General features: G+C 39.1%; 1 protein-coding gene and 1 pseudogene across 1 annotated transcript in view; one reads left to right on the plus strand and one right to left on the minus strand.

The window, feature by feature from the left end:
• Positions 1-11,418: 11,418 nt before the first annotated feature.
• PRMT8 (protein arginine methyltransferase 8) overlaps positions 11,419-26,649 on the plus strand; it is a 114,503-nt gene continuing 99,272 nt past the window's right edge. The window contains exon 1 of the mRNA XM_069101433.1: positions 11,419-11,615. Coding sequence (XP_068957534.1) covers positions 11,535-11,615 — 81 coding nt within the window. The 5' untranslated portion in view covers positions 11,419-11,534. The remainder of the gene's footprint in view (positions 11,616-26,649) is intronic.
• LOC138172001 (U6 spliceosomal RNA) lies at positions 15,140-15,229 on the minus strand (annotated as a pseudogene).

Raw genomic sequence — 26,649 nt, forward strand, 5'->3', positions numbered from 1 at the left:
TAAGCATGGGCATTAAATACATCAGAGATGATGATGCCATCATCACAGGCAATCATCCCACAGTGCTGTTTATATTATACCCACGCTTAGGCAACAAACACAGCACAATGCAAAGCTTCATCTGACAGTTTCCTTCAATGACAAGATGTATCACATGCACACATAGCAACGATGCATGTATACATTCTGTGCATAAGCAAATATGCCAAAAGCAGCAATAAAAATGCACAGTTGAATTATACATGCACAACACATACATAACACAATCATCAACATCAAAATAAAAAAATAGAAAGCAGAAAATATGCAATAACAGTTGACAAGGGCAACAATATATACCAACATATGAGCTTAAATCCAAACTATACATACATTACATCCACAAGCCTTAGTGTTGCCTGGCAACAAGTGCAACTGTCTGTCTTATAACATTTTAAACTAGTTTGGTCACTGGTCAGATAGTTCTCTCTTTTTTGACCCACTGACCTTTTTTGCATGTCAGTTCTACACTGACCATCACTGTCCTCAGATCTACAGATACATTCACAACCCTGTGCTTGTAGCTAGCCCAGGCTGGATGTTAGCATTCTCTCTCTATTACTCTTGGTCTCTGTCTTTCTCTGTCTCTTTCTTTTTAGTTTTCTTTTTCCTTTGGAGGGGGGAAAGCAAGGCATTTGGGGTTAAGTGACTTGCCCAAGGTCACAACTAGTAAGTGTGATCAAGTGTCTGAGGTTGGATTTGAACTCAGGTCCTCCTGACTCCAGGGCCAGTGCTTTATTCACTGTGCCACCTAGCTGCCCCTCATCTATCTTTTTCTAACAGGAAATATTTACAGTTACAGCAGGAACACTCCTCAACACTTAGGATGCCCTCTTCCTTATATCTCCTCATTCCCTGGGGAGAGTGGGCTCAGACTTAGCCCAAATTCTATATAACATTTGCCTCATTAACTTCCAAATGCAGCATGACAGATGGTGGGTAGATGAGTCCATCCTCTGCTCCTACTGAGGCTAGTTCAAGCAAGTTGCTTGATATATTACTCCTCACTATCTGGCTTCTGGCAAATCCTGACACAGATCACAAATCAACTCCACTCTAGTGGTTCACTAACCTGACCTTTGGAAGCTCACAAGGTCATAGTTTCACCAGTCTCCTTCATCCAAAACAAGAAAGGGTAAATTCGAAGAGGTGAAGAGACCTGTGTTCACAGCCTTCAGCCTAGGATGGAGAAGGGTCTCTTTCATAGGAACTTAGTCAGCCAGGCAGGGAGAAGACTGACTTGCTGGTAATCTCAAATGCCATCTCTGTATCCTAGGGTTCTCTATAACTGAAGAACTAGGCAGAAAAGGAGCTACTTCCAATCCCCCCTTGCTCTCCTATTCTAGATCATGTCTAGGATTAATTATAGTCCAGTATAGCAGTCCTTGGGACAGCTCCAAATTCTTTCCACAACTCCAACTATTGTCTCAATAGTATGTGCTTTTTTGGAAAATGAAACTCGAGTCCCTTAGGTGCTTCTTTACTCCTATATTTTTTAAAGTATTTCAGTAATCATTTGCTCTTTATAACAATCATCTAAGGACAACCGGGGGAAAGAAGGTGTGTTAAGTTAAATAAAGTTTGTGTTTGCAGCTGGCAAATTGTTTGGTGGAAGGATCAAACTTTTGGCTATGCTTATATTTGACTTCAGTGCAAATTCTTGGGTAACACAGATAGTCATTACTATCTCCACATTCATCCTCCCTGGCCAATAGTTTATGCTGAAATCATAGCTGGATATTATTGCTACCTATTTATTTCTGGTAAGCAGCACTCAGTTTGGCACTGGTCAAAATATAGGTCAGTGGATTGTTGTCTGTAAACACCTGAAACTTATCTCCATACATATGGAGTGACAGCCCGATCTCCATAAGAGCCTACTCTGAAGCCAAAAACTCTTAGGGTTTTGTAAAGGAGACTGAGTTTTATTGTCAGTAAATCTTCTGCTGGCAAATGCAGTTGGTTTCTGATTACCATTGCTTTGTTGATGTGAAGCTGTTTCTAAACCATCTAGACAAAAGATTTGTTCAGATCTGTATAACCCAGCATTAGTGCACCTGAAAGGCAGTTGATATTATCTTCAAAGGCTTGTTCATATTTGGTAGTCAAATGGTTTCAGAGGGTTGAAGGCAAACTGATTTTTCTTTTCCTTCTGCTCTAATTCTTCTCAATCTTACACCCAGTGACACCATTCAATGGTCTGGTAAGGGTCATCTGGTTCTTTACAAATTTGTGATCATAACCATCAAATCCTAGAAGTGTTTAGGTTTTGAAGGTTATTTAGATGTGAGTGGTAGGGAATACTTTTTTTTTTTACTTTATGTTCTCTTCTTGATGAGATATTACATTATGTAAATACCTGTCACAACTTGTCAATTGACTGCTTTAATGTAGCATTTTCTAGCTGATGCAAAATTTTGATCAGTCTTTCCAAAGACAATTAACTTATCTACATACACTAACACTTCCATGTAGTTTGTTTCAATAACATAAGTTGTTGAAAAGTGCCAGGAACCAAGATACATTAGGTAGGGCCTACACTCCAACTGGCAAAATCCATCTGGGTAGATGAAGTCTGACTTATCTTTGTCTTCCACTGCCCTAAGCATCTGATAGTACCCACTGCATAAATCCAACACAGAAAGCCACTGGTTACCTAGTAGACAGTCCAGGGTACCTTGAATTCTTGATATAATGTAAAGGAGGAATTCTTCAGTCCTTTGAAGAGAATGAATTATAGAGGGGCGATACTTGAGACTCGGAGACCACTTAAGGCTGTTGAAATCATCTGATCTACAGGTGATGAGGCCCTGAACTAGGGTGATTATGGTATGAGTGGAGAGAAGGGAAAAGATGAGAGATATTATGAGGGTAGGTAGGTGGTTCAGTGGATAGAGTGCTGAGGTTGGAGTCAGGAAGTCCTGAGTTCAAATCTGACCTCAGATATTTACTAGCTGTGTAACCCTGGATAATTTGCTTAACCTCTGTTTGTCTCAGTTTCCTCATCTGTAAAATAGGAATGACAATGGCATCTACCTACCATGGTTGTTGTGAGTAGTAAATGAGATAATAATCATGTAGTACTTAAAACAGTGCCTGGCACATAGTAAGTGCTGTATAAACATTGGCTATCATTATTATCTACAAGACTTGGCATGTGCTTGTATGGGTAGAGGGAGAGTGAAATGTTGGAGTTGACACTGAGATTGCAAACCTGGGTGACTGGAAGAAAGGATTTTGGGGTCTTGGAAACATAACAGGGAGGTTCAGAAGAAAATTGTATTTAGAGGAAAGATAATGAATTCAGTTTATTTGAGCTGATGTCCTGGATTAGTCTTGACTCAGGCCAGTTCCAGTGATGCAGGGACCTTCATAAGCTGCCTAACAATCTACAGAAGGAAATTTACTTAAGGTGACAATGAAAAGGTATTCAGCAAAGAGACGTCATTGATGGAACCAGGCTCAAATCCCTTGAATCCACATTTGCCATGATGGTATGTGTTTGATCAAGAGCGTGGGTCAAGCCTGAGAAGACTCCACCATCTCAGTTTAAACAGGTGATCAGAGAAGTGCAATTGTTCAAACCACGAGTCAGTTAAACCTCAAGGATGATTTCATTACCTTTTAGGGAAAAAGTCAGTCTGGCTTAGATCGAAAGGACTTTAGTAGATATCGCTCCCCACCACCCCTCATAGATGTCTATGGGATATCCAGTTTGTGCTTTTTTTGTCTTTTTGGAGGGGGGAAGGCAGGGCATTTGGGGTTAAGTGACTTGCCCAAGGTCACACGACTAGTAAGTGTTAGGTGTCTGAGGTCACATTTGAACTCAGGTCCTCCTGACTCCAGGGCTGGTGCTCTAGTCACTGTCACCTAGCTGCCCCGAGGGCTCATTCACTTTTAAAAGACAGTTTAACAAAGAGTATCCAACATATGGATAGTCGTCTAGGCTGTATCTGTAGTGTAAGGAAATTCTATTTCTTAGGTTGTACTCTGCTGGTGGCATGATAGAATCACTAGCAGTATTCCTGCAGTTGTGTTTCATCCACTGTAACCTCATTTAGAGTCTTCTTGGCAGAGATACTTGAGTGGTTTGCCATTTCCTTCTCCAGCTCATTTTACAAATGTGGAAACTGAGACAAATAGGGTCAAGTGACTTGCCCAGGGTCACACAGCTAGCAAATTTCTGAGGGCAGATTTAAACTCATGAAGATGAGTCTTCCTGACTCCAGGCCCAGCACTCTACCCCACTCTACCACCTAGCTGCCCATACATGGATTATGCTATTTTTTTCTCTGAGAGGTGACAAAACTGTTCCTGGGACTAATTTTAAATGGTGACTCCCCATGGCTTTCTGGTCACCTAAGGGCTTAAAAAAGGACCATCTACATACTTGGAAGAGATCATAAGAATCCAGGAGTCACCATGCCCTGCCCTGGTTAACCAGATTATTATTTTTTCTCTCTTTCCATAAAGAAGGCAAAGCTAAGATCTCCACTATTCTTATCAGATATTCTTTCTATGCTATAGTGATGTAAATTTCTTTTTAACTGCTGAATGATCATTTTGTACCAATAGTTAAAATAAACCAATAGGGAATGGTCTATGTCCAGTTTCCTATACCAAGTGGTGCTTTTGGATTGGGCTGCTGTGAGTTCTGGTCTTTGAATTCTTTCTCTCCTCAAGGTAAAATAATTTTACCCAGATTCCATTTTTTTTCAACAGGTTTTCTGTAGACTCCTGACTTTGTCTCTTGGTAACCTTTCCTTGTGGTGGAAGGTGGCAGTCCCTTTTTTTGATTCTGTGTATGATATGTGTGAAGGTATTCTGGTATAATTCAGGCAATAAGCATTTTTGAAGTATCTACTATGTATCAGACACTATGCTAAGTGCTGGGGATACAAAAAAAAGGCAAAAGATAGTTCTTGCTCTCAAGGAGCTTACAGGAGACAACATGAAAATAAATATATACAAAGCAAGCTAGGTAAAGGATAAATAGGAAATAACTAATAGAAGGAAGGCACTGGATTTGAGGGCTTGGGGAAGGTTTTCTAGAGAAGGTGAGGTTTTATTTGGGTATTAAAGGAAGTCAAGGTGGTCAGTAGTCTGAGTAGAGAAAGGAAAGAATTCCAGGAATGGGTGATAGCCAAAGAAAATACCAATTGTAGAAAGGCGAGGAGGCCAGCATCCCTGCAAAGAATACACGTCAGGGAATAAGGTGTAAGAATACAGGAAAGGTAGGAGGGGGCTGGGTTCTAAAGGGCCTTGGATGCCAAATAGAGTACTTTGTATTTTATTATGAGGCAATAGGGAGCCACTGGAGTTTAGTGAGTGAGTGAGTGTGTGTGTGTGTGTGACATCAGACTTGTGTTTTAGGAAAATCACTTTAGTGACTGAATGGAGGATGGATTGGAGTGTGAAGACACTTGAGGCAGGCAGATCCCCCCACAGGCTATTGTATTAATCCAGATGGGAGATGAAGAGGGCCTGCACCTACACCTGCTGTCAGTGTCAGAAGAGAGAAGGGGGCCATATATGAGAGATGTTGCAAAGGTAAAATTGACAGGCCGTGGCAACAGATTGGCTATAGGAGGTGAGAAACAGTGAAGAGTTCAAGAGATAATTCCTAGATTGAGGGCCTGAGGTTAGAGGAAGTTGTAGTTTTCCCGAGTTTGACCACTCTTTACATGCTGCATCCATTTATTATAAAGTTTTATCCTATTCAGCAATTACTCACGATTTGGCTGTTTATCAATAGCAGTCATTTATGCTGACCTTCGCTCATCTTATCCCAATCTGGTCCTGTCTATTTAATCAAGTTGTAGTACATCTATTTCTATCCAGCTCTATGATTAAACCCCACAAGTACCATAAATTAAAAAGGCCTTTCACCTTTTTGTCAAATGGTATTTATCTGAAGGGGGCAGCTAAGTGGTTCAGTGGAGACTCTGAGTTCAAATCAGACTTTAGACACTAGCTGTGTGACCCTGGGCAAGTCACTTGCCCCTGTTTGCCTTAGTTTCCTTATCTGTAAAATGAGCTGGAGAAGGAAATGGCAAACTGCTCCAGTATCTTTGCTAAGAAAACCCCAAATGCGGTTATGAAGAGTCAGATAAAAAAAAATCTGGAATCCTATGTATTACAGGGGAAAGAGTGGTGAACTTGTAATCACTGGACTTGAGTTAAAATTCTGGCTTTGCCATTTGCCATCTATATAACTTTGGACAAGTCCCTTAGTCTTTCACCTGAGTTTCAGTTTCTTCATCTGTAAAATGAAGGGTTTTAAACTGGTTTACCTGTAAATTTCCCTCCAGCTATAGATGTCTGATCCTATGCTAGGCCTTCTCTGCTCAGTGTCCTTCCAATCTTTACAGGCATTGCTGCCATATGATGCCAGTATTTGTGGTCTTCAGACTCTGCACAAATGTAAAAGGAAGCCCTTTAATGCTTTCCAGAAGCCAACCCATTTTTCCTGACTCAGGAGCTTGCCAGTTATGAAGTAATTTGGTAGCATAACTTTTACTGGCATTTCTTCCCTGGAGAGCATGGGTCTTTTCTTTCTGAAACAGATGATCTAAACTCAATAGTATCTGTGAGAGAAGCTTCTTTTGCCAATTTAATTATGCTTTTCAGCTTCTCCATAGGCAGACCTTTTTTACCCATTAAAAAAAAAATCACAACTTTTAAAATCACCGCTTCTCTTTCAGATTGGGATCAAGTGATATGTTTTTAGGCACTACTATCTTCTGCTGTTACTGTATCGGGGATTTTTTAGTGATCACCTGTCCAGTAATTCACACAAAAACAGATTGGGAGGTTTCCCAGTTAGAACTGGTTATTGACTTTTTCACATCTGAATAAGTCATTTATAGTTCTTTTTGGTGTTTCTACAATACCCTTATTTTATATTCACTATTTACTCTTAGGAATAAAAGACCTCTGGGTTTCTATATACTTTGTTTCACATTACTTTCCCAAAATTTTGGTCTCTATTTTGTTCAAATTTCACTTAAAATGTTATTCAGCAATCAATAATGCAAAAGCAAAGAACCAAGTGGTCAAAAGGATATTTGAGTTTGAATGACAATAACTTAACATCATGTAGCAAAAAAAAAGCATATAAAAAGACAAGCAATAAGAATGAATTCATTGTCACATGCAAATGAGCAAAGGTGTTGTCAATAGTACATAACTCCAAGTAGTGCTGATGGCCCACAGTGCAATTTTACTGTAGGCCGCAGGCATAATGCATTCATAATCAATAATATTTACAAACACAATACCTTTGGGGTCCTGGGAAATGCAGTGGGTCAATTACAAGAGAAAAAAATCCCATGTGTGAAAATGAAATTTTAAGAAATATAATAATCTGGATCATAAAGAAACATTTCTAGCAAATAAACAAGAAAATACTCTAAAATCATACTCTAGTGGCTTTCTGTTGCCTCTAGGATAAAATATGAACTATTTTTAGCTTTTAAAGCTCTATACAACTTGTCCCAAACCTATCTTCCCATTACTCTATTTCCCACACTCTGAAATGCAGCCAAACAGGTCTTTTCCTTGTTCCTCATACAGGGTACTCCATCTCCTTTTTCTCTCTCTTTACATTGGTCACCCCATATGCCCAGAATGGACTTCCTTTTTACCTCTGCCTCAGAGAGGCCCTGTTTTGTTTTAAGACCCAGTTCAAGTCTATCTTCTGCATGATGCCTTGGCTAACACATTCTTTCCCCACCAACTAACTTCTCTCCCTCCCACAAGCATATTTGTATTTATTCACTTCATACTTATGATGTATATACATATATATGTATGTAAGATCCTTTCAAGTAAGGATCGTTTCATTTTTTATTTCTGTATTCACTAATACCCATCATAATTCTTGGCATATATATTTCCTATAAGAAATGCTTAATAAATAATACTCATTGATTAACTGGTGGAAAGAAATTTGAGGAAAGCAAAACAAAATAGCATTTATTTAGAAAGAAAATATTCAGGGCAGCTAGGTGGTGCAGTGAATAGAGCACTGGCCCTGGAGTCAGAAGGACCTGAGTTCAAATCCGACCTCAGACACTTAACACTTACTAGCCACGTGATCTTGGGCAAGTCACTTAACCCCAGTTGCCCTCCAAAAAAAAAAGGAAGAAAATATCCATCAGCTCAGAAAATTTTAAGAAAAGGTTTTTAAATTCATAGAAAGTATATGCCTACATTTGATTTCTCCAACATTGGAGCAGGGAATTTAGATCTTCAAAAACAAAAATAAGCAAATAAACAATTCCAGACCAGCCCCCATTTGACAGCTTATGGGTCCTTCTGTGATGTTTTCATAAGCCTTCTTTAAGTCAGTGTCACTGTCTTATTTATCTATAGCAAGGAGGTGTAGCACCTGAGTGGAGTCCCAGGAAGTGCTTTACTTGAGCTACCAATGGGTACTCAGCTTGTAGACAGACTTGTAGATAGACTTCTCTTCTTCACTGCCAAGCTTGATGCTTCAGTTCTTTGTAGAGGACCTAGCCTGTGTTTAAGCTAAATTCTATGACTGAAATTAATTAAAAACTGGACTCTTTACCTATTTAGGATACACAGACCAACATACCTAAATTTTGTGGTGTGCAATATCTCAATGACTATGAAGTCAGCTTCTTCTAAAGCATCTTGAAGGAAGACAGCTTCTAAAGAAGAACAAAAACTATACGTGTGTCATGTATTAAAATTAATATTTTTTCTCCCTGATGATTATCTTGATATGGAAAATCCCTCCACCAAGGCAGGTGGATGACTCTTTTGTTACTTACAGTTTTAGAAGGTTGCCTGGGACCCTGAGAGGTTATATAATTCTTCCATGGTCACATTTCTGAATGTAGTCCATTGCTATTTCTGCTATACCATGTTGCCTCCCAATGCAAATAATATCACCTCCACTTTACAAATGAGGAACTCAATAAGGAAGAAGTTACATGACTTTCCAGAGTCTCAAAGCTAAGAATTATCAGGGTTGGAATTTAAATCTATGTTACCAGATTCCATAACCAGTGCTTTTAATGCTATATTATTCAGATGTCATCATTTTGCAAAGAAAGAAGACAAACGTAGAAAGGTGAAGTGGCGGGAATCTTTTTAGAGTAGAGATCCAGACCCTTTTTCTTAGGCTCTGCCTTTTACTGTCTATTCTTTTACCTCCTTGTGCCTTCATTTTCTGAACGCAACATTGGGAAAAAATGTACAAAGCAGCAATAAATGGGCATAGTATCCAGGAGCTCTACTGGTCAATCTATGCTGATGGCTGCTAGATTTAATTTATTTGTTTTTCTACTTGACAACATTAGTGATTCTGATTTCATTTTTGTTTTGAGTTTTTGTTTTTATTTTTCATGTAATAATTAGTTAAGGATGTGGGAAATATGATATAAAGGTGGAATAAAACATAAATTTTGTGTATTCTTTGGTAATTTTTTGGGTTACACTAAGGCTTTGCTACAAATTTATTCATTTCAGCCAAATCAGTGATCTATGTTTGTGTGATTTTCTAAACATAATTCTGAATTTAAAATATAACATTATAATCACATTTCTAACTAGATATGGTATGTCTGTTTTTGTATCTTATGCTGTATTTTAACATTTTGTATTATTTAGGTTATGTTTTGCTTTGGTTAGAAAATTGCTCAAAGAGAAAAGCAGTCCCTTTTAATGTACAAAACTCTAAATAAAATGTGTATGGTGAAAAAAAATGCCCTGATGTTGCAATCACTTCACAGACATTTCATGTCACTTATATGGCCTTCAAGGAACAAATAGAATCTCATTTGTCTAGGTCTTTTCTCACCTCTAAATTTCTTTCTTTTTTTGATTTTTTGGAGAGCAATTGGGGTTAAGTGACTTGCCCAAGCTCACATGGCTACTTCACCTCTAAATTTCGACAAAGTAGACCTAGCAAGGAAGAGGGATCTTATTACCCTCACCACAGAAGCCATCCCCCTCAGCCTCACTATCACCACGTTCGTGAGTACCATCACCAGTACAACATCACCATTACCCACTCACCATCAATGTTACCATGTCCTTATAACCATCACCATCTCCACCGTCATCATCCCCATCCTTACTGTATCACCATCACTGTCATCATCACCATATCCCCCCTCCCCATTACCATCAGCATCACTATCACCTGCATCTCCACTTTCATCACTATCATCACCTAAAAGCCTTCTTTAAGCTCCTAATTGTACACAGTACCATGTAGGATTCACAGATACACTACATATACAAAGGTAATTGCACAGATGGGGTCTCTGATCTCTAAGGACAAGCCAAAACAAATAGGATGTTTTTACTTCTTTTTGTCTGGATTGCTCTTTTGTCCTTGTCTCTCTCTACTTTGTATTATACTTGTTTGTGGGCATATAAGCAAATAAACAATTCCAGACCAGCCCCCATTTGACAGCTTATGGGTCCTTCTGTGATGTTTTCATAAGCCTTCTTTAAGTCAGTGTCACTGTCTTATTTATCTATAGCAAGGAGGTGTAGCACCTGAGTGGAGTCCCAGGAAGTGCTTTACTTGAGCTACCAATGGGTACTCAGCTTGTAGACAGACTTGTAGATAGACTTCTCTTGTATCCTTCTTAATAGACTATAAATTCCTTGAAGGCATACCAGGTCTTATTTCTCATCTCTGCTCCCAGTATCTTGTACAGTCCCTTGAATATATTGAACAATTACCAAAAGTTGAATCGAATGAAAACATTACATAAATTGCCAAGTAAACACTGAACTATTTATGTCATCACTAGGCTAGCTAGAGTTACCTTTTAAGGTTGGAGATGAATGGTTAGGGTATATTTTGAGGAGTAGAAAGGGGAAAGTAGTTATAGGAGGTCCATTATCTAGGTAGGAATCCATCCATCAGTTCTTCTCTGTTCAGTCCAGTCAGGGCCCTGGGAAAGTTGGGATTACAGGAGCTTGAGTGAGGTGAGAGAGACAATTTAAATCAGGGGTGGGGTGCAGCTTTTTGACTGAGTACAGGTTTTACAGAACAAATCCTTTTATTAAGGGGATTTGTTCTATGAGGTTTAGATTCAGTTGAAGGGCGGGACTTGAGGACCTAGAGGGCCACTTCAGGTCTCAGATTCCTCCCTGTTATTTAAATGATCAAGGTTTTGGGAGAAGGGGCTGTTGTAGGCTTTGAAAACATCTCTTCCACTGAGAATGGTCCTTATATCCTTTTGGAAAAATAATGACTGGGGTTCACAGAACAGGGACTAGGAGAAAGGGTTTAGAGAAAGGGACTGGGGAATATGGGGAAGGAAGAACTTGACGGTTGGACCTTTTTTTCTTCAACCTCATCTTTTGCTTCTGTTTAACACCAGGCCCTTTGCTTCCAGGTCAGCAGTGCACCCTCCCAACCTCCTCAACCTGTTGTGATACCCAAACCTGCACAGTGTGTCCACCATGTATCCACCCAACCCAGCTGCCCTGGACGAGGAAAGATGTCAAAACTGCTCAACCCAGAAGAGATGACCTCAAGGGATTACTACTTTGATTCCTATGCTCATTTTGGAATTCATGAGGTAAAATCATCCTTGCCTATGACAAATGTGTAGAAGTTTCAGTGACTTGGGGTGAACAAAATCCTAGAATGTTAGGGAACTTTGAAATCATGTCAGAGATGAAGAGATTGAAACTTAGAAGGGGAAAGTGAGACAGTGAGTGCTGGCTCTGGGGCTGACAATCGAAGCTGGCTCTCCAGACTCCCAGTCCAAAGCTCAGGAATGTCAGTAAGTTTTGCATTTTCACTCCAGTATCCTAAAACTGGAATTTCATCACTGCAGGCAAAACCCTGAAAGAACATCTTGGTGGGAATTTTTTAGAAAGGCTTCTGATTCAAGAATGAGTTGGGTTACATGATTTCCTGGGTCTCCTGAGATTCCATGATTTTAGGGAAATTGTTTTCTGATTCAACATCATAGAACTGATGCTCAATCTTCTATGACTATTTTATTGATCTGGAAACCAGCTGGATTTTAGGCAATGTACATAAGGCCAGGGTAGGAAGGAATAATAGGAAGGCATAGAAATGGTCAGCCTATGACTGTGTTTGTAAATGTGTATGCTTATGGTATTCCATGAGTGGGGATAACTGATAACGCAATTCAAAGCCAAAGAGAAAAGATTTTTTCATTACTTTGTATTCCACCTTAACCCTGATGTCTCTTATCTCTGAATGTGCAGATAATTCAGAACTACTTGTTATAGGAGCTCACAGTACTTTGTAGATGAAAGTTATAAGACTAAAAGCAACTTGCTGAAGAGTTTGTATATACCCTCTATCTCTTAGGATTGTACTTTTCCATCAGAAAAAAGACTAGTCTCTCTCCTCTTCTTAAAAATGTATTAATGGAATGAGATTGAACAACAGCAATAATTCAAGGACCTATGATATATTACCAATGTAGACTCTCTCCACTCACATAGATTACAGCTTCTAAATGGCCTTCATGAGCTTCCATGTCAGAAAAAATTTACCATCCTAGATCAAAACTGGTCATGAACCTCCCTAGACTTAACTAGACTGGTTCTTAGATGACATTACCAGAGCTGTACCTGGATCCAGGTTTTCCAAACCTATAATATTTGCCAAGGTTTGTACTTTATTGGTGATGCTTTCAAGAACCCAATGTCACCACCACATCTTAGTAAGGCATAATACTTCAATGGATTTGTTATTTCTTTGATATGTTGTTACCTCCATTGGTGCAGACCACAACCTTTCCATACATTCTCAACTTGTGTGAAACTTGTCTGTGTTATTTCATAGGATCATAAAATTATAGACTTAAGAGACAGAATGTATCTTAGCAGTCAGCTGACCTGACCCTCTCGTTGAAAGATGAAGACCTAGAGAGGCTGAGCAATTTGCCCAAGGATACATGGGTAGTAAAAGGCAAAGAAAAATTCAAACTCAAGTCATCAGATGCCAAACTCAGTATTTTTTTTCTGGTGCACCAAATCTTTTGAAAAAGATTGACCCAACATGCTGAAGACTAAGCTTTCTTCTGGGTCTTTTTCCATTTAGTGGATGCTAGTGCAACATTTAGACCAATAGGAACCATATAGGATCATGGAATTATAGATTTGGAAGTGGAAGGAAATTCAACAGTCTAAATTTGTGAAGGGGCACACACAAAGGAACACATATGGCCAGGAACATCCTATGCTTCCAATATTTACAAGACTACCAATGTCTTCTAGCAATGTCATCAAATGAGTGGCTGTTCCCATGAAGCTGTTCTTGACTTTGCCACATTGCTTTGTCTTGGGTGTCTCCTCAGTGCCCTGTGTTGTCTTCATGTAGTCATCTCTTGCAGTGCAGTTTCTTCCCTACCACCAGGGTTTGGCAGCTCTTTAGCATAGAGTGCAGGGACTATTATTCTTCATTTGTGATATAAAATCATATCGAGCTAGTAAAGTGAAAGGTTTAGAAATTTTCAAGTCTGTCCTTTTTAACATTTTGTGTACTCTGTTGCCATGTAAGTCTCGCAGTCTTATCTGAGATATAGTCAGAAAATTCCTTTAAATTCACATTTTCCCTGGTATAGTAAATTATTTGCAAGGGGCTTTGCCTGGAAAAACTAGAAAGAAACTGGGAGAAATTATGGAAAGCAGACACATAATGTCCACATGTCCCATGCAAATCATAAGACTTGACTTGAATAAAGAATTCTGCAGTGGCTGGTGATTTTCGCCCTGCTCCCCCCCTAAAAAAACCACTGCCTTTCTGAGTAGACTTGGCAAATCAAACCAGTGCATAAGTACAGTTCTTAGGTACACACCCTAGACAGCAGTTTTACTAAACAGAGAGGAAAAATATTGATCCAAGCAAAACAACAAACAGAAATTGGAGAGGTTATGTAGGTTAGAATATACCAGAAAATGCACAGAGTTAATGAACTCTTTACATGAGAGTTAAAGGAGTTCTCAGCTTAACCAAGAGAGAGGCCTCAATCTCACTGAAGGCAAAATTCTTCAAAGTCTCTGGGGAAGCAAGTCGGAAATGAGAGACGTGACTCTTCAGCAGAGCCAGCTTCTCCATGTTAGCTGCCTCCAAAGTCTGTCTCCATCTCTTCATGTGTCTGTTACTGGTCCCAAACAGGACCACATGTGTCCTCACAAAGAAAGAATAAAAAGAATGTCTTGCTATCCCACCAACTCCATCCTTCACAGTGTCGGCATTCTCGCCAGTGGTCCCGAGTTACGTCTGAGCAACAAAATGCCTGAGCAGCAAAAAACCCAGGTGGGAAACCTGGGCTACACATGCATATAGCAAAACCAAAAATTAGATAGTACATGTAATAATAATAATAATAGTAATAATTCAAATTTATTTATGTTTTCAGGTTTTCAAAATACTGTAGTATCACTTGTATAAAGAAATTGTATAAAGGAAGACTCTATTATTCCTTTTCACCATCTTACCACGTGAACATCTTACCTCATTTCTCAATCATACATTTATTCAATTATATACTATAGGTCCATTCTTTAATGCAGATTAATCATTGAAAATATCCTGAAACCTAACTGCCTCCAGTGTGCATCTCCACATTGTTCATTGGGTCACTCACTACCTTTAGTCTTCAGAGATTGTGGTGTTTCACAATTCACAACCATAGAGCATCTCAAGGAGATTGTGTTAAAAATATAGGCTTTTGTGCCGGGGAGCAGCTTGGAATCATTAAAAGTACTGTGTAATTTCCCAAATATAATCCAACCCACTCTCGTCTTCCTATTCAGTTCAGAGCTTAACTCATTGTCCATCTATAGTGCCTGCCTAAAATATATGTACTGAAGTACTAACTCAACAGATTGACTGGCCAACTGCATGGAATAAATAGTTTGGATAATGGACATTTTTCATCCATTTAGGTTTTCTTATATACTCCTAGTGACGGGATGAGTCTGCTGTTTTGGGGCAGGTTGGCCACTAATTAATGGAGTCTTTGAACATGAGAAAGGATGGGATTAAGTGATGCCAGTGGAGGGCTTAACTTAAAAAAAAATTAAATAGTCCCTAATTACATATTACAAGATTTTGAAAAATATGGGATGCTTCATGAATTTGTGACCCAGGGACCATGCTAATCTCTGCATTGTTCCAATTTTTGTATATGTGCTGCTGAAGCAAGAACGGAGGACTTAACTTTAACAAGGTTAATCAGTCCCTTGAGATTGGAGCAAAGGAAGGGATTTTGGTTGAGGACATAAAGACATTTTGAGACCTAGAGGATAGGAGTTGAGGCACCTCACAAGGATGGCTTCAGTTTTTCTGGTCAAAGAAGAGGTAATGTCATCTGCTGAAAGAAAATTGGGTAGGAATGAGGTTGTGATGAGAGCAGAGATTTTGAAGAGTCACTTTGAAAAGGAGTAAATGAGAGATAAAGAAAAAGATGACTATGTCAATGAGGGCCCAGTCACAAACAGGTAGCATTGATTTGTAGGATACACAGTAATCACAGTTTCATTAATCCCTCCAGCAGCATCCAGAAGTTTGGAAGTAGAAATGGAGAGACTGGATGGTTATGGTGATTGAGGACTGGGAATTAATAGGGGAAGAGCAGCAGGACAAAAGAGCTTAAAGTTAGAGAAAAATAATTTTGTTGAGATGGCTAAGAATAGGGTCAAGATGGTAAAGGAAAGGAAGTGATGATGGCCTGGAAAGAGAGAAAGGGATTGAAGAACTAAAGGCTTGTGGAATTGAATTTTGTAAACTGAAAGTAAACAAACAAATTAATAAAGACCAAAAAAAAAGAACTAAAGGCTTCAGGGAAGACAAAGAGCAGGTTGAGGAGGAATGATACAATCAATCAATCAATAACCATTTACTTGGCATTTACTATGTGCCCGGCATTGTGCTATAACAAAAAATGAAACCAACCCTGCTGTCAAGGACCTCGTCTGGGGAGACAACATGTATATATATGAATATGTACTGAAGAATAAATACAAATACATATGAGTTAACTAAATATAGGGTAGTTAGGGTGGGAGAGTATTAGCAACTTAGAGATCAGGAAAAGTTTTCTGTTAACGGAGGTTCCCAAACTTATTTGGCCTATTTACCCCTTAAAAAATTATTCAGTGTCCCCTGGAAATCTACTTTAACCCTTTAATAATTAAAAAATGTGCAAAATTTAAAAAATATTTTTAAATGACACATCTTAAATTTAATAATTAATTATAAATTTGTGGATTGTTTCCTCCATTGAAATTTTGATGATACGAGATTTCATCATGTAACCATATAGTATCATATTGTAAACAAGTCATTACATCCACATATTCCTGCTGATGCATGCTGGATTTCCCAACAATGCATGAAATGCTTGCCTGCCAACACTTGCTTGTTAAGACCTGTTGGTGGACTTGACCATTGATTAGTTATATTATAACCACTACGAATTTGGAAAATAATATAAACACTACAACTTTAACTCTGCTACACAACAGATGTAACATGTATGAATGATTTTTCAAAACCTTTTTCTCTTCTCACATTATGCTTCTCTGCACCCTTATTTTTATTCAATGTACCCCAATTGTACCCAAGGCTATTGCCACTCTCCTGGATCATTCCAGCACCCCCCTCCCCTGGGGGTGATATGACCTACTTTGGGAACCTGTGAGAGGGTTGTGTTTGAATTGTGTCATGAAGGAAGAGAGTGATTCTATATGGCAGAGGTGAGGAGAGAGTGCATTCCAGGCATGAGGGACAGCCAGTACAAAGACTCAGAGACAGGAGATGGAGTGGGTCATGTTAGGAAGAGAGAGAGGGTCATTTTGACTGGATCGCAGAGTCTAGGAGGGAGAGTAATAATATGTAACAGGGTTGGAAAGGCAGGTTGGGACAAGTTTCTGAAAAGTTTTATAAGTTAAACAGAGTAGTTTTACATATCCTACAGGAAATAGGGAACCACAGGAGTTTGTAGAATAGAGAAGCGATAAGCTTCAATGTGTACTTAAGGAAAATAACTTTACAAGCTGGGTTGGGGATAGATTGGACTGAGGAGAGACTTGAGACAGAGAGACTACTTAGGAAGTCATTGTCATAATCTGGGTGAGAGGTGATAAGGACCTGAATGAAGTGGGGTAACCGAGTAAGTAGAGGGAAAGAATTAGAGGTGGAGGATGTTGTGGATGTTGAAAGAAATTTGAGTTTGGGAGTCAGAAACCAAAGATATTAGAAGCTGGGATATTTATTGGTCTTGGTGAATGTTATGCAATACCTTTAGTATTCTTTCCCCAAAAAACAGTAGACTCATGATAGATAATTAGGAAATGGTCTAGAGCCCTTTCTTTTGAAAATGTGGTGGTTGGTCTCTTTGAAATGGTTTCTTTGGGGCCTCATTTCCCAGCAGTCAATTCCTGGTTTATGTGAGGAATAGATTGGAAAACTAGGAGACAGAGGAGGTTCTCTAAAACAAATGTTTTCAATTAAAAGTAGCATTGTTTTCCCTGAAATTTCTCAGGACTATTTTGGGCAGATCTCCCATGGATGATTCAATGAAATTGGAATTGATAGGAATCAATGACAGGTAAGATCCTGGCAGTCGGCAGTCTGTTCTCTGGAAGTTCTCTTTGCACAGGGATATATAGGACCTACAATGAAATTGTGAAATGGGATTTAGAAATCTTTAAGGCATTGAGGAATGCACAGATGTTCATCAATAAAAAAACAAACAAAAATAACTTATTTGGAGCCATTGGATTTAGTAATCCCGTTCCTCACAATTAGACACAGGCAGTGGAAGTCTCCACCCCTCCCTTCCATCTCTCTCTCCACCTGCCCCAAACTCATTTCACAAATGAGGAAACTGAAATTCAAAATTATTTGACCAGGGACACACAGCTAGTAGGTGGTAGCCAGAGCTCAGAAGCAGGGTTCCCCTCACTCTAGGGCCAGTGGTCTTTCAGCTTCATACTCAAATGGCTTGAAAACCATTCTCAGACTCACAGGAGTCTGAGATATATAGCTTGGATTAGACCTGCTGTTAAGATGGTTAGCCGATTGCAAAGGATTGGGCATTGAGGCTGAGATACCTTGTATTTTGTTACACATTCTCAGAATGTGTGTTTCTGTGTGTGTGTGTTGGGATGGGTGGAAAAGTGAGGGCATGCCTGGTAAATATTGGTCTGAGTCCTGAGGAGGTAGGGTATGCAGTGGAAAGCATGTTAAGCTTAATCATGCGACGTGAGTTTGTGCCATCCAGGTGTTGAGGTTTCATGGCTTGTTTTGGGGGCTGACTTGAATGAATTCAGACTCAGACCACCTCTAATCCAATAAGGGCATGTATTGGAATGATGCCTCCAACAGGCTGAGTTCCAAAAGGAGCCAGCAGCTTAGTAAGACAAGACAGACAATTTTATAGTGTAATTACACTGATTATGCAACAGAAATTATGAATATTAAAAAGGCAGGAGGGATTTGTTAAAGGATTAGGTAATGGTGGTAGGGGGAGGTTCCAGCCTCAGTGAAATTGCACATGTGATTACCTACAATGCATATAAAAAACCCATTGGGAGGGCTTGTATGTATGATAATGATATTATAATAAGTCTCTCTATGTCATAAGTTTAGGTCAGTTCTTTACTATTACTGCACAGGTGCCTACTTAGGCAAAGTCCTTTCTATTGTTTTGGGGTCCACATCCTGCTTGGGTATCCTGGTGGAGCTGCTTTCTGATTGGATGGCTATTGTAGTTTTGTCTGAGACTAAATGGATGTGGTTGTGGTTGAGTGCATGGACACACCTGTCTCCGTGGGAAATATGAGGAATGGATCTGGGGCAGTGGCTACCTAGAGGCAGTGGCTGGGATCCCATCACATGGACATGCCTGCTGTTTCTGTGAGAAATATGAGTTCATGGACTTACCTGTTGTTTTCGTGAGCAGTGAGGCATACATGAGGAAGTTAGGTTATTGAGTTGGGGTGGTGGGGCAGTGACTACATAGGGGCAGTGGGCCTGCTGTTCAGTAGGGTCTATGATTGCATCTGGGGGCTTGTCATGTGGTTAAAATTAGATTATGTGGTTAAATCAGAGGATGCCTATTTAGTGAGGCCCATAAGGAAGTAAGGATATTGGAACTGCAGGCAGTTTAATTAGGATTCTATCACAAGGTCTAGGTGCTCTTGGTTGGGGAAGTCACTTAACCCCTCTGGGCCTCAGTTTGCTCACCTGTAAAATTAGCAGGTTAGACTAGATGACCATCTATAAAATTTCTACTAGTCGAGGGTGTTCTGGCAAATAACGACTGGTTTTCCAGAAAAAAAGCACTCCTGATACATTTTTAAGTTTGCTTTGCATTATAAACATTTTATCCATCACTCTCTTAAATCTAGACAATTAACAAACAATAACTCAATCCCTGATTTGTAGTATGTGCTGATTTCTATGGTGTAAATGCTAACACTGATATTTAACAATCAGCTTCAGCACACCTACTGCTTGTGGCTCTGAACCTATGATCCTGTGGACTTCTTCTTGCTAACCTGTCATCTTGGGACTTTGCCCCATTTGCCTGATTGGCACTGTTCCAACCTGGCTGTAAAATTTTGCTTTTTTCCTATCCCTTTTCCTGCCCTTAGTATTAACAGGAAAAACATCACTAATTTCCAGAAGCCCCAGTCCTCAAGGCTGTGATGAACAGTATTTCAACTTGCCTATCAGGGCTTAAAGGACATATAACTGTGGATTTCAGCAAATGGTTGAGTAATTAATATAAGAAAACTCCAGGCAGGGTGGTGACCAAACAGTAGTGGGCCAACCTAGGAGTTAGATGTACAAGTACCTAGGACCCTGTGGTTGACTTTTTAGGATAGACATTGGTGAACTGTAATGTGTCCAGAGAAGGCCTGCTAGGGTGATTATTGAAGACTTTGCCATAAATAGGTTTTTCCAAAGAATTAAAGATTTTTTAGCCTGGAAAATTCAATTTTATTCAATAAATTCAAATTCAATAAACATTAATTTGTCCTTATCTTTTGAAGTCTAACTCCAAAGCCTTTCTTGACCCTGCCAAGAGGAATATATCTTTCCCTCTCACCCTAAACTTTCTCCAAACTGACCTGTGATTTTTGTTTGCATGACAGACTTTTTATGAAGGAACTGTCTTAACCAATGTAGATCCCAGTAGTTGCTCCCCAATTTACAGTCTTAGAGCTGAGATGCCTGTAGTCTCCTGCTGCTGGGGAGTCATTTGAGTCTTGGAGTTCTGAGCTGCAATATTGCTAAACACAATTCAGTGTCCACACTAATCCAGCACCAATATGACGAGCCAACTGGCTGCCTCAGAAGGGGCAAGCTAGAAAGAGAGTAGGTCAAAACTACCATGAAAACCGGAAGTGGGATGGTATCAGTGGGCACCCCTGCACTTCCGGCCTCAGAGAGATAGGGAGAACCAGTCACAAAAAACCAACCATACAAGCAGTAACCTTACAGTTTTAGAGAGTTGCTTAGGAGTTAAGACTCCTGTGTGCTCAGGGCCATATACCAGAATTTGTCCGAAGGAGATTGGAGCCGTGTCTCCCTGATTTCAAGATCAGCTCATATTCCATTGCTCCCCTCTGAATTCCTCCTTAAAGAGAATTTATTATTGACACCTCATACTGGGCACGTATTTACTTATCTGTTTACATATTGTGTCGATGAAATGGAATGTAAACTCCCAGATGGTACAATACTTTGACAATCAGGCAGTCAAGAAACCTTTATTAAATACCTACTATATGTCAGGTGCTATGCTATGCACTGGGGATGGGGATACAATAAGGGTAAAAAAAATAGTCCCTGCTCTCAAGGAGCTTACAGTCTAATAATTAATAACCATTAACATAGTATGCTTATTGAATTTAATGTTTAAATCATGGAGGACCAAGAAGATTGGGCACAAAGGGGTCTTGCTTCCATTAGAAGACTTCCCAGGTATAACAACATCTGTCTCAAAGCAGGGAACTTTGCTAGAAATTGATTATTCAGTGCCCCATGCTTTCATGAGGGGCAGAGTTTGTGAGAGCTTGGGAGAAGAGAAACACTGGGCTTCTGGTTTCCAGAATTGAAAGAGAAGACATGTGGTTTCGACTCTCTTCAGGGAGAGGTCTCTGAAAGGAAAGACTTGAAGAAGCTAACCTGGAGAGATTGCACCTCTGCCATGTCCGTATCTTTAGTTTACTACACCAGCGTTCTGGGGAATTTCCTCTTGGATGAAATCTAAGATCCTTTCTCTTGGTTAAACAGAGATTTCTTGTTCCCAGTAGGAGAGTTCGTTCACTCAGTGTATTGTCTGGCATATATTCTCATATGTATTTCTATGATTTCTGCTTGCTGTTGGTTTGAATGAATGAATTTATTTGCTGTTTGTTATATGTATTCATGGTGGAAATGAACCTTGGATATATAGCTTGGGGAACTCTCTTCTGCTTAAAAGACAATGATTAATATCTCAGCTTGAACCTAAAAATTATATTCCATAGGCTAACACTATTGGGGCGGGGGGAGACAAGAGGCGCATAATTCTAGCCCAGCATCTCCTCTCTCTGAGGAGAATAGAGTAGTCAATCCCTGGTCCCAAGATCTTTCTCCCCTCATGGCCAGAATAAAATCTCTTTTAGAGAAGGGTGAGGAGACTCTAGAAATATCCATGCATTCCTCCCTCTAAGCCACATCTAGATAGACCCATGCACATAACCTACATGGGCAAAACACAACACACATACTTCCCTTATTCAGGTCAAAGATGTCAGAGCCCAAAGTTACTTTAAAGTTCATCTTGTCCAAGAGCCTCATTTTTCAGGTGCGAAAAAAAATGAGGGACAGAGAAGTGGCTTGTTCAAGGTGACACAGTTGACAAGTTGACAAGACAAGATCCCAGGGATTCTACCTCTCAGGTCAATGTTCTTTTCATTTCATTAGGCTGTCTGACATAGGTGGAATGGAAGCTGTGGAGAGAAAGGTCTGTGAGTAACATTTAGAAAATAAATCTTCTAAGATGGGAGAACTGCATATGCGAGGTGTATGTTGAAGACAATATTTTTCTCCCTGTTGATTATCAGCTTTTGGTGATGTGTTTATATTAGCATTGACTGAGTTCAAAAGAATTTCAACCAACCTAATTAAGACAGAGCCACCTACAATGCATTTTCATTAAAATTTTCTTAAAATGCATTTATGTTCCATGGAGTGGTACATCTATTTTTGAGTTGGATATCAGTTAAACTTTTCTTTAATGGTATAATGTCTTTATTGGGGAACATAACCAGATCCAGATGGCAAAATTTTCTCTAAGCAATGTTTGTTGAGACAGCTATTTATAATTCATATACTTTGCCCAAAAGTCTCAGTGCAACCAAAGCACCCAAGGTCTATCTTCTTCCATCTTAAATTTATAGAACTAACACTCTCTATGGCTCACAACCTTGTGATCTGTTAGGGTTGTGATGAACAATGTTTTCAGTCATGTTTAGCTCTTTTTTTTAAACCTTGATGCCTCTAAATCTGGAACAGAATGAAGTTCACCCCTACCCCAACCTCATTTTTTCTAGCATTTCCTTGGAAACCATTACATGCATAAAGTTTAGATACTTATGTGACAGCTGTTTTTTTTTCCTTTGTGGCCTCTTCCCTGGTGCTCTTGGGTTGTGTACCTTAAATGCTATTACCCTTAAACCTATAGGAAGCATGTGTGTCCTTTTGTAACTGTCCAGCAAAGAAGTGGGATACCAGACAATGGAATTTGTCTTATGAGATTCATGTATGAATGCATAGCATACTTAATTATCAACTTAGATTTTTAAAAATAAATGTACAGAAGATGGAAATGAGGCCAGATGAGAGAGAATAAATATGGTATGTTCCCATAAAAATAGTGTCCAGAGTGCTAAAGCTCAGAATGAGCTGGGATCGGTGAGGGAAGTGAAAGACAACTAAAAAAAAAAGGTTCTCAAAGGTATTCTGAGAAAGGAGGATCAAAGAAGGGATGGTACTTTTTCTTGGAGTGAATGGAATTGTGATAACTGACAACAGAGAGAATGAAGGACTGCTCTGTTCTTATTTTGCTTCTTTTTTGTATGCCAATGAGGCAACTAGGTATTACAGCAGATAGAGTATTAGGCCCGTAGTTAGGAAGATTCATCTTTCTGAGTTAAAATTTGGCCTCAGGTACTTACTAGCTGTGTGACCCTGGACAAGTCACTTAACCCTGTTTGTCTCAGTTTCATCATTTATAAAATGATCTGGACAAGAAAATGGCAAATCATTTCAGTATCTTTGACAAGAAAACTTCGAATGGGATTACAAAGAGTCAGACATGACTGAAAACAACTGAACATAAACATTTCTCTTCCCAGGAGAATGACCCTTGCACTGAACATAACAGAACAAAAATAACACAGGAAACTGATACTCAAATTAAGTAGGGAGGCAATAAGAGAGAACCTAAGTATTTTTGATGAATTCAAGTCATCTGGTCCAGATGAACTACATCTTTGGACACTAGCAGATGTGATGGCTTGACCAAAAGCTTTAAAGATCATGGAGGATGGTGGAGCCAAGATGTCAGATTAAGGACAGCCACTCAGATGAACTCTCCCAACATTCTCTTCCAAACAACTTTAAAATAATTCCTCAAATCAAATTTTGGAGCAGCAGAGTGAACAAAAGGTCCAGGTAAGAAATTTTCTTACCTAAGAAAACCTAAGAGGTCAGCAGGAGAGATCTATGACACAGATATGGAGGCTGGTTCAGAGCCCATGGCAGCAAGCAGCAGCAGCAGCAGCTTCTTTGGGAACTCCTAGCCCAGAGATGGTAAGGAGACTGGGCAACAGGTCAGAAAGAGATTACTAGGGAGCCTTTGTTGGCACTAGATAAAGCTGGTGCTGATTGGCAATCCTATTGCCCATATACATCTCTGGGCTACTATTCCAGGGCAGAAAGAAGGATTGGTGGTCAATAACAAAGGAACAGGGACTCTGATCATAGTTCCAAGGTGAAGAGGAGTGCTAGTATGTGCAGCTGCAAAAGCACAGGGACCCTTCCTGGGTAAAGACTAGAGCAGATGAGGAGAACAGTGACCTTACCTTTCCCTGAATCATGCCATCTTGGAAGCACTAAAAACTTATACATTTCTCAGAACTAGCTCTGAAAACAATAGCACAAAAAGCCTGAAGCTTGAAATAGTGCCTTTAGATCCCTAGGTAAGGAGAGTCCAACTTTAACACAATTTCAAAAAGAAATATGCTGGAAAAATGAGCTAACAATAAGAATTTGACCCTAAAAACTATGGTGGCAGAGAAGACCAAGAATAAACTCAGAAGAAAACAACAATGTGAAACCAGCTGCAAGCAAAACCTCAAAGAAAAATGCTAATTGGATACAACCTCAACAAGAATTCCTGGAAGCACTGAAGAAAGAGGTAAGAGTAGAAGAGGAAAAAATGGGAAAAGAAATGAGAGTTGTACAAGAAAATTATGAAAAGAGAATTAATAGCTTGGTAAAAGAGACACAAAAAATATTGAAGAAAATACCTTAAAAAAATCAGAATTTGCCTAAAGAGGAACAAAAACTCACTGAAGAAAAGAACTCCTTAAAATATGGAATTGGACAAATGGAAGAAGAGGTAAAAAAAATCTCACTGAAGAAAATGCTTTCCTAAAAATTAGAACTATGCAAGTGGAAGTCAATGACTCTACGAGACATCAAGAAACAATAAAACAAAGTCAAAAGAATGAAAAAAATATATATGAAAATGTGAAATAGGGAATAAAATAGAAGACTTTCAAACTTTCCTGATAAAAAGACCAGAGTTGAATAGAAAATTTAACATTCAAACACAAGACTCAAGAGAAATATTAAATATAAACACAAAAGAGTAATCATAAGGGACTCAGTAAAGTTAAGCTGCTTACATTCCTATATGGGAAGATAATACGCATAACTCCTAAGAACTTTGTCATCATTAGGGAAGTTAAAAGGAGTTTACTTAGACAGAATGTGAGTCAATTATGTTGGAATAATCTCCCAAAAAAATGAAGAGAAAGAGGGATACACTACAAGGAGGGGGAAGGGAGAGGTAGAATGAGGTAAATTTCCTCACATAAAAGAGTCAGACAAGGAAAGGCTTTTACAATGAAGAGAGAAGAATATATATACATATTTAGTCATGTATAGAAATGTAACTTACCCAATAGGGAAATAAGAGGGGAAAAAATATAAGACAGATAGGGAGGGGTAGGATGATAAAGGGAGGGTGGGTCAAGGGAGGCAGGGGTCAGAAGCAAAACACCTTTTTGAGGAGGGACAGGAGAGAGGGAGAGGTGGAGAGAGGGAGGGAGGGAGGGAGAGAGAGAGAGAGAGAGAGAGAGGAATAAATAGAAGAAAATAGTATGGAGGGAAATATGCAGTTAGTAATCATAACTACAAATGTGAATGGGATGAGCTTATCCGTAAAAAAGAAGTGGATAGCAGAATGGATTTTCTACCAGAATCCACTACAAATTGAAAGACATACATAGAGTTAAAATAAAGGTCTGGAGCAGAATCTATTATGCTGTAGCTGAAGTAAAAAAGACAAAGGTAGCAGTCATGATGTCAGACAAAGCAAAAGCAAAAATATATCTAATTAAAAGAGATAAACAGGGAAACTACATTTTGCTAAAAAGGTACCGTAGAAAATAGGGGGGTGGGGTGGCCAGGTAGCACTGTGAGTAAGAGTGTCCTCCCTAGCGTCGGGAGACCTGGGATTGGTTCTGGCCTCAGATACTTGGCACCCACACACAAAAAAAATAACTAACTGGCCGTGTAACTTTGAGCAAGTTTCTTAACCCCGATTGCTTAAAAAAAAAAGAAGAAGAAAAGAAAAGAAAATAGGGGCCCTTATGTGGTGCAGTGGATAGAGTGCTGGATCTGAAGTCAGGAAGACTCATCTTTCTGAATTCAAATCTAGCTTCAGCCACTACTTATTAGCTATGTGACCTTGTGCAAGTCATTTGAACTTGCTTACCTTTGTTCCTCATCTGTAAAATGAGCTAGATAAGGAAATGGCAAACCATTCCAGCATCTTTACCAAGGAAACACTAAAAGTGGTCACAAAGAATCAGACAGGACTGAAAAGACTGAACAACAGCAAATGACATAACAACAACCATAGAAAACGAAGCAATATAAACAATTTTTACTGCAAGTTTTGAGCAAGGCCTCACTCTTAAATTTATAGGCCTCACACTTAAATTTATAAAATTAAACAATTAAAAATTTGAGTCAAATTTATAAAAAATAAGAGCCATTTTCTAATTGATAAATGGTCAAAGGACATAAACAAGCAATTTTCAGAAGTATTCAAACCTTTCTATAGTTATATAAAAAAGTTCTCAATCACTATTGATTAGAGCAATGCAAATTAGAACAACTCTGAGGTAACACCTTACACCTATCAGCAATGATAAATGCTGGATGAGATAAAGGAAAAATAGGTACAGTAATGAACTGCTGGTGGAGTAATGAACTGGTGCAACCATTCTGGACAACAATTTGAAACTATGCCCAAAGGGCTATGAAAC

The sequence above is a fragment of the Petaurus breviceps genome, unplaced genomic scaffold (genome assembly GCF_028583685.1).
Source record: "Petaurus breviceps papuanus isolate PSGF00001 unplaced genomic scaffold, PetGlider_PUasm1.0 470, whole genome shotgun sequence".
Lineage (NCBI taxonomy): Eukaryota > Metazoa > Chordata > Mammalia > Diprotodontia > Petauridae > Petaurus > Petaurus breviceps.